Source organism: Pinus tabuliformis, chromosome 5_1 (assembly GCF_031772625.1).
Source record: "Pinus tabuliformis cultivar Carrire ecotype Pingquan chromosome 5_1, CPIR1, whole genome shotgun sequence".
Lineage (NCBI taxonomy): Eukaryota > Viridiplantae > Streptophyta > Pinopsida > Pinales > Pinaceae > Pinus > Pinus tabuliformis.
The window spans coordinates 416,922,257-416,931,749 of NC_142305.1; the positions used below are offsets into that span (position 1 = coordinate 416,922,257).

At 37.7% G+C, this 9,493-nt stretch overlaps 1 protein-coding gene across 1 annotated transcript; it reads right to left on the reverse strand.

Annotated features, from left to right (window-relative positions):
• Positions 1-7,251: 7,251 nt before the first annotated feature.
• LOC149165249 (F-box only protein 6-like) lies at positions 7,252-9,108 on the reverse strand. Its single transcript, XM_089431099.1, has one exon. The coding sequence runs from the start codon at positions 8,983-8,985 to the stop codon at positions 7,807-7,809; it is 1,179 nt and encodes a 392-aa protein (XP_089287225.1). The 5' UTR covers positions 8,986-9,108; the 3' UTR covers positions 7,252-7,806.
• Between the last annotated feature and the right edge of the window lie 385 nt (positions 9,109-9,493).

Genomic DNA, 9,493 nt, shown 5'->3' on the forward strand with positions numbered 1-9,493 from the left:
ACAGAATATTGTTGCTTTATCCACTACTGAAGCAGAATACATTGCTGCTTCTCATGCTTGCAAAGAGGCGGTTTGGTTGAAAGGTTTGCTTGGTGAGTTTGGTAGGTTACAGGATAACATCAGGTTACTTTGTGACAGTCAAAGTGCAATACATTTGGCTAAGAATCCGGCCTATCACAGTAAATCAAAGCATATTCCAATCAAGTATCATTTTGTAAGACAGGTTATCACTGAAAGGGGAGTTTCTCTTGAAAAGGTGCATACAAAGGAGAACTGTGCAGACATGTTCACGAAACCAGTTTTGTTGGAGAAGCTACGCTGGTGTTTGGCTTCTCTTGGCTTGCAGAAAAGATAAAATAATAATAACAGGGCATCAGGCGAATTGTTGTCAAGGTGGAGATTGTTGAGATTTTCTGTTTTAGTCAAATAGGCAAAAATCTCTGAAGGATGACAACAATAGGGATTCAGTTCCTAGATTAGCTCCAGGTTGTTGGGAGGGAGTTAATGCCTCCTATATTTGATGTGAGGGAGTTATGAGGCTGTTAGATTCTCTATGCTATATAACAGGCAGTCATTCGGATGATTTGAAAAGAGAGTGTGAGGATTTCATGATGTAATCTCCTAATTTGATTAATAAACTCCTAATGCCTATGTTTGGTGGACGTAGCCCAGATTGGTTGGGTGAACCACGTTAAAAGTTGTGTCTTATGTGCTGGTTGATTTATTCTGCTGTGTGTTTAATTAATTTTGTTGTGCACCTGATCCAACAGCAACACGCTGGATTACTCCTCAACTTACTCTCAACAGCCACTCACACAGGCCGCATGAAAAAAAACAACACAGTCAGCTCAACACAACAAATTCTTGCACGCCGAACTAACTCCTCTATGCAAGATTGGAACAACTTTTTGTGAAAAATCAGTGTTTGCACAACTTCCTTACACAACTCTTATCGCAATCAGTACTGTACCCTCAAGTGTTCACAACATAGTCCTATCGATGCCTCACAACAATGGCACCCAATAAGTAACTTTAGTCTCTGCGTTCCCACCACCACAACGAACAACTCCAGGATGGGCCTTTGTTGTCGCTGCCTCATTGGAAAAATTATTTTGCATGTATCTACCCCACTCCAATAGCCCAAATCATTGTCTCACAACTCAACCAATGCTCTTCCAACAACATTCTACTGAATTTCTTTGTCGAACTGCTCTAGTTTACACCACCGAACTTACATCTCTATCCACCGAACCCTCCTTTGGCTCTGATACCATATCAGAAAACACAGATAACACCACGAACTTCAAATTTACATTGGTAGAGAAATAATTTTATACATCACGATGAAGCTTCTTGATTTTGGTTGTTGGTGACAGTGGCTTCTACGGGATGCTATCTGAAGTCTTGAAAAGTTTTGATACCATCTCCTGAACTCTCGAGAATTCTTCCTACCTAACGCAATCAATGCAGTGGGTGGTTGGAATTAATGTTTTTCCAACACTTCCCCTTAAGTCCAACCATAAGATAAACACACAAAATACACTATAGCACAATGCATAAGACACAAGCATATTCTTAATTGACATGTCTGCTGGTCTAAGTCTTAGTTAGGCTTACAACATAGTCTGGATTTTCTACAACACACAACTTGATAACACATATTTCATTTTTGCCTTCTTGCTAAAGGGTCCATGCTTGTTCATTTGCTGATGTAGTTTCATCTTCACCTTTATTGCTTTCATAATGAGCTTCTTTTGCTCTTTGCTTACGTACTTAACAACCTCTTTTGGATTGGGATGCAAAGCAACATCCCGAACAATGAAAACCAGGTAATCTTATTGATGCTCTCCCCTCTTTCCATGAGAAGGAGCCTTGTAAAGTATGCGACCAAATTCCTCTTCATCCACGAAAATGCACTCATCTTTTAACATGTGCGTTCTCTAAACAACATCCATGGTCTTATCCTCCATTGTCACAACCATATTAGAAGCATTTCCAATAATTTTTTAACAATTGAGTTCCATGAGAAGTAATTTCCGCTCTTAGCGATTGCAGGAACATGTGGAATAGATTGCACTTCCGAATATTCATGGTCATCAATAAAACGATTATGTTTATCGAATATAAAAAAAAAATATTACCCGACCCAAAAAAAACTACCAAATGGACTCTCTGTAAAAACATCATCAAAAATATTGTTATCAAACATTATTCCATGCATTTATACGCCGGGCAAAGCACACATATACTCTTTCAACAAGCATAGGAGCTAACACTCAGCGACACCTCAAAGCTTCACGACTTTGTCTGTGAATGCCCTTCCAGTTTAATCAGAATTCTACAACAGCTAGACAACACTAGCTCACGACAGGTGCCAACTCAGACCTGAGCAGTCACACCAAAATTCAACCAGCACAATTTTAATTTTAACCACTGTGCAAATTAACGATTTTTTTATTTTATTTTTTAACTCCTTTCACGTTTTCTTAGTTTATCTCTCCATGTGTAATTTATTTTCCACAAATTCAAACTTTATAACACCTTTACCATTTACCTTATTAAACGACGGTCACAAAAAACGTTATACCACAAGTTTCATTACTTTGAAAACAAGTTACATTACTTTGAAAAGGGATTATTCCACGTGGGAAACAAACGCTTTGGAATAATTAAGAAATGGGGAATTATTGCACGACTTCTCTCAATTTACCTACAGATGCATGCGATAGCACCCGGGCAGGACCAAAGGCTTTGCAATACAAAATCTTTACAGTCCCTCCTCCGATGCTCCTCACCTTTCACTTAACAACTGCTCAACGATTTTGCAAGTTCGCAGCTCTTACAGCAGTCATGACCGTGACCTCGGCTCAGTGCTCAATGAGACAGTTTCCAATGCTTTCCAACAGCTCTCACAACGGCCCTCAGCTCCACACACGCACAACACGTCTTCACTCCACAATAATGACAATTCGCTTGACTCCACAACAACTCCTCCATGCCTTCTTCGACCCTCTCCAGATCACGCAGCCTCACAACAATGGAACAATGCAGAGATTCACTTCTCCCTGACAGTGATTTCTACTGCCTTTAATGATCCCCTTTTCTCACGATCCCTGCTTTTTTATTTATTTAAAAGCTGGAAAAAACTGATCTCCAAATTTCACCTAACACGCTGTAGAAGCTACCAAGGACTTGATATGAGACTCGACTCGAGCCCACAACCAGACAATGAACCGAGATTTGGGACCGACATCCCACTGGATCTGATCTAAAACGCTAGCAGAATAGTTCGACAAAATCAGAAAAAAATAAAGCACCACGTTGGCTTACTCCTCATCTTACTCTTAGCAGCCAGTCACACGGGCCGCACCAAAAAACAACACCACAGTCGGCTCAACACAGCAAATGCTTGCACGCTGAACTAAATCCTCTAAGCATGACTGGAACAACTTTTTATGAAAAATCGACGTTTGGACAACTCCCTTACACAACTCTTCTCGCAGTCATTACCGTGCTCTCTTTTTGTGTTCACAACATAATCCTATTGATGCCTCACAACAATAGCACCCAACAAATAGCTTTAGGCTTTGCCTTCCCACCACCGCAGTGAACAACTCTAGGATGGGCCTTTGTTGCTGCTGCCTCACTGAACAAATTCTTCAACATGTATCTAACCCACTCCAATAGACCAAATCATTGTCTCACAATTCAACCAACGCTCTTCCAATAATGCTCCACTGAACTTCTCTGTCCAGCCGCTCCAGCTTACACCACCAAGCCTTCCTTTGGCTCTGATACCATATCAGAAAACATAGATAACATCACGAACTTCAAATTTAAATTGGAAGAGAAAGCATTTTATACATTGCGATGAAGCTTCTCGATTCTGGATGTCGATGACAGTGGTTCTTTGGAATGCTGTCTGAAGTCTCGATACCATCTCCTAAACTCTTGAGAAGACTTCCTACTTACGACAATCAATGCAGAGGGTGGTTGGAATTAATATTTTTCCAACATTCATGCTTAAGTTCCCACACTTGCCTTTCCCAAAAACCTGATGAATGGAGTGACGGTGAATCGTTCTTGTTCAAATTCAAATTATTAGATTGGAATAAATAAAAAGACTCTGAAAGTTTCAGTGATGAGCGCGCTCAAATTCATATTCAAAACTGGCTTGGCTCACCGAGTTCCATTACTGTTTGTTGGTGGTCATTGCATTAATGAGCATCGTATAGATCATCTGAGTACAGGACAGGGGTCGTATATTTTCCGGTCGACGAAGCTGTGATGAAATTCCGATGGGATTGTCCAAATATGGACATTATGCCATGTATGACCATCCAGACGAATGTCCCATCAGTGTCCAAAAATTGGCAAGTTTTGCTTATTCTTATATTTTCAAAATGAATGACAATATAAAAACTATGTATCGTATTCAAAGCTTTACTTTGACAAACATCATTATTACGTGTACATGAAGTAAATGCACACACACTAATAGTGAGTCTTTTTTAAACCAGTGACACAAAATTGATAACGATTATCGGTTTAACCAGATTTTTTTTCCATAAAAATCATGAAAATTCTTGTAGGAATTTTTGTAGGATACAGTTGTTAAATTTCAAGATTTTGAGTGTTTCAGGAATTTTTGATGGTGTTAAATCCATTTCCATTTTCAAAAACACAATTTAAACACTCCTAATTCATACAATAATGATTTCCAATCATCCTACATTAAAACTAAAAATTTGATTATCACATCAAAAGAAATAAAACACCCAAAGAGCAACTTGGACGGTGTTTAAAAATTGTCACTGCTTTCACAAAAAAATATGGAACACAAAAATCGTAATACGTTGCATGCTCTCTGCAAAGATATTATTGAGGCCAAAGTGTCATTGTATTTGCAGAAAACAATGTCTTATAACCAGCCACTAAGGTCTGGAGACAAGAATACAACTGACTTAAGATTAAATCTAGTCAATTCGGCTGGAGTGGAGTATCCACGAAATCCTCGTTTCTTCATTCTCAAGCGTTGAAGAATTTTTAAAACCAATCTTTTCCAAAGCGGATACTAATCTTCCTAATTTTATATTAACTATATATATTAATATATAGTTAATATATAGTTAATATAAGGAGTGCACATGGGTGCATGGTTGAACGGCGGGGCTGCCGGCTTATGCGCGCCCCGCCCGGTTTCGATTCCCTATCGTGAGCTGCTCTGCAGCGATTTGTATGATCGCAGTTGTTATATGGTCAATGATGTATGATGGATGATGGATGTGATGTTTATCAGCCTGGATACTTGTAATATATTGTACATAATGACCTAATAAATGCTTCTTCAGGGAACTAACTACCCCCATTTAAAATATAGTTAATATAAGGAGTGACATATACTTATGCATAATAAAAGTTTTGAATCATATATGTCACTTCATAAGGAGTGACATATGCTTATGCATAATAAAAGTTTTTATGACACTGAATTAATGTCCGGCAACAAAATTAATCGTTATTTCGATTACTTAGATGTAATTTAGTAACTTTTGAGATTTCTTAAGCTATTAAGCTTTAAAATTAACAATCAAAGCAATGTCAAATCTCTTAAAAGTTCTAATGAAACTGAAATAATGTCCGTCAACAAAATTAATTGTTATTTTGATTACTTAGATATAATTTAGGAACTTCTGAGATTTCTTAAGCTATTAAGATTTAAAATTAACAATCAAGGCAATGTCACATCTCTCACACATAATTCTTAGTGTTTTAGCTGGTGTTGTGGTGATAAATATATCCTAAATATATGGGAAACATAATTCTTAGTGTTTTCGCTGGTGTTGTGGTGATAAATATATCCTAAATATATGGGAAGTGGTATTTTTATGATGTATAAGTAATTTGTTTGTTGTGGTGATAAATATGTCCTAAATATATGGGAAGTGGTATTTTTATGATGTATAAGTAATTTGTTTATTTTTATTTTTTAAAGAGTGTTAAATTAGCGATTTCACCAGATGTTGTATAGGAAAGAGTAGCAATAAAATGTTACTCTTCCATGATAACAGTGAAAGTGTTACCAGATGTTGTCAAAGGGTGTAAGTAGAATTTTGGGTCTTACTTAAAGAGGGGTCTCAAAAATTGCATTATTGACATGACAAGAGTATCCATAGTATCATACTCTCTCTTTTTGGTCTCTATCCTTGGCAATTATTGACCAGAAGACCCTCAGAGCCTTTTTGGTCTCTATCCTTGGCAATTATTGACCAGAAGACCCTCATTTGGTCTTTCGGTTAAACATGCATATGTATTTGTATTGGTAAGACTAGTGTTTGAGGTATTTTCCTACTTGAATGATTGGAATTTATCCACACCCTATTTGAATATGCCAACTTTATTTGGGATTCAAGATTTCTTGCAATTGATATAGCTCTCTTGGTTCTCATTCAAATCCATTTACATTCTTCCCCCAATTCAAACTCAAACATTTGTATCATTTTGTTTTTTATCACTCTATGGATAGGAATGTTCATTTCCATATTGGGTGTAACTATCTCTTGATTGATTGGCATTTATAATGAAATTCATAAAAGGGTACAACAATTACTATATATAGTAAGTGATTTTCACTTTCCAAAATATCAAACATCTCAGACTACTCTATAATAATGAGCATAATATTTATGCAATACATTTATAAAATTATGATTACAATTAATAGAATATTCTTGCAATAAATTTATAGAATTATGATTACAGTTTTATAACCATTAAAATCCAAAACAACATTCATTTTACACCATAAAAGGCCATTTTCAAATATTAAGAGGTAATCTATGTTGGAAAGCTTATAAAATCTCTCAAATTGGCATAATATAAGTGTTTTCTCTTTATCTTCTAGTTTTAATGGCATTTTGTTTACTAATTAATTGGGAGTTGTCTTTAAAGAGACTTTTTTGAAGCTTTTCCGGTGGGTTTTTCCGGTCAAAATCCGGCAGCAATTTATTGAAATCGTAAGTTTGATAGCTAATTTCTGCAAAATCAAAGCATCTCAGGGGTTTTTCAGGGTGTTGAATCCAAATATGCAGTGAAAAAACCATTTTAAATAATACAAATCAAAATTTAACCTCAATTTTTCCCACCAGATCTATCTCCAAATAATTGCACTAAAGACAACTCCTTAAATCAATCATTCATTTATATTATTTTTTATCAAACTTTTTTTGGTTAAATTAAGAAAACATAATATTCCATAAATAAGAAAAGACCACTAAGCTAATCATTAACTTAGTGGCATTATGCTTATCCAGCATGGCCATAATTTAAATAACCAGAATGAAATAAAAACCCTTATACGAGATGCCAACTCAGAGGCCAAGCACCGTCATACAGTACGATACTCCATTAAACTCATACAAAATCACTGACAGACAAGTTCTATGTTAAAGTAGCACAAAACCATTATAAAGGGCCAGGCTAGGCCTCACGCGACCTGCATATCGGGCCTAGGTTTAAAGGTCATAACACGAGGGTACCCATACCGTTTATCTATAGTTGTGGGCGTTGGAAGCCAACTCCAGGTCTCCTCGCTTAAACAGTAAACGGCTATATCCATACATCTGCCAGAGGTGAAGCACCAAGAGTGGAATAAAAACCCTTATCCTCAGATGCCAAGCACCAAGAGTGGAATAAAAACCCTTATCCTCAGATGCCAAGCATGGCCATACAATACGATACTCCATTAACCTCTTACAAAATTAATAACAGACAAAACAAAATGAATGTTAAAGGGCCAGTTAGGCTTCACCCCACCTTCATATCGGGCCTGGGTTTAAAGGTCATAATACGCGGGTACCCATAAAATTTATGTATAGTTGTGGGCGTTGGAAGCCAACTCCAGGTCTCCTCGCTTAAACTATAAACTGCTATATCCATACATCTGCCAGAGGTGAAGCACATGCAATCCCCCACACCTACGCACTCAAACGAATCAAAATATGAATTCCTCTCAAAAACTTGGCACAATGATGAAGGCATCCTCGCAATCTCCTTCCAAGAGGACGACGACGACTTTGAGTCGCTGTCAAACTCCCACAAGATGAGATCAATGATCTTCCTAACAGTGTACAGAGAGGAGCCCCTCTTTTGGCCTCTACCACCGGCAAGTAGAATCCGCGACCCGCAGGTGAGCAGCTTAGTCCACATGGTGTTGCCATTACCTAACTCTGGCAACGCTGTGAAAATGGAAGTACCTTCCCTTATGCTGAAACCCAAAACGCCCATACCGCCCGCGCGATGGAGGGTTGTGTAGTAGAAAAAACCATTGGAGAAAACAATTCCCCGTGATAGTCCGAAATCGTCCAAATTTTCCGGCAAGTGTCCGGCGATTACCCAGGACTTCTGAAACGAGTCATAGATTTCCACTATGCGGACATTACTCTGGCGGGACAACCCCACAACCACAACTTTGTAGGTTTCTTGATTGTCCACATTCCAGGCCACAATGCCTTTGGTCATAAGGATCTTTATTGATGACATCGGCGGAAGTTTCAAGAATTTTCCAGTGAGAGGATTGCAGACAGCATATTTTCCATCAGGAATATCCAGTAAGAACAGGCCTTGGGCCGATCCGGAGAAATAAGCTCCACACTTGGCCTTTTTGTCTCCCTGTGAAAGGAAGGAGAGGGAGATGCAGGTGTTCCATGTCCGTGTGAAGAAGCAATATGCAGAAGATTCAATTGAACAACCGTCCATTTGGGAATTGAGTGTGCACAGAAACAACCATGGCTCTTTATTTGGAGGCAGTTGAGCCCATCTAGTGGTTATGAATTTAGTAGATAAGAACAGGGTGTTCCACTCCTTACAAACGCTACGAGATCTACATAGGCAATCAACTGGGAGCACCGCCAATATCTGTTCCCTGATATCCTCTGGCAAATCATACCACCCTCCCCAAGCCGAGCACCCTTCCACAGCTGCCATCTTCACAACGCCTAAACATTGCCCGCAGGAAGCTCCTCTTTCCCTAACATTCGTTGAAGGGAAGCTGCACGATCACATGAGGCGTAAGGTGCAGGATCACATCGTGCATCGATGGTATCATGTATTCTGGAACGATAGCGACTCTAAAACGAATAAAAAATAAAAATATTACTGCTTTTCAAAAGACATCGGAGTCGAATCTCCGTAAATATTAAGATAACCTTAAAAAATTAGTTGACGGTGACATGTGACAATGACATTTCTGTCGGTTACCGATCTCTATACATTAAAAATTGGATATTGTGGAAATTTCATAAAAAGGAATTTATATTGTTGTTTAATTTTTCAAGAAATAAATTTTATGAAAATTAAAATTTTGTATCCATTTTTTTGGTCTTACTATTTAATCTTATTATTTTTAAGTATGTGTGTTATTGTTGAAAAAAATTGGTCTTATTATTTTAAAGTATATGCATTATTGTTGAAATAAATTAATAAGGGAAGTTTT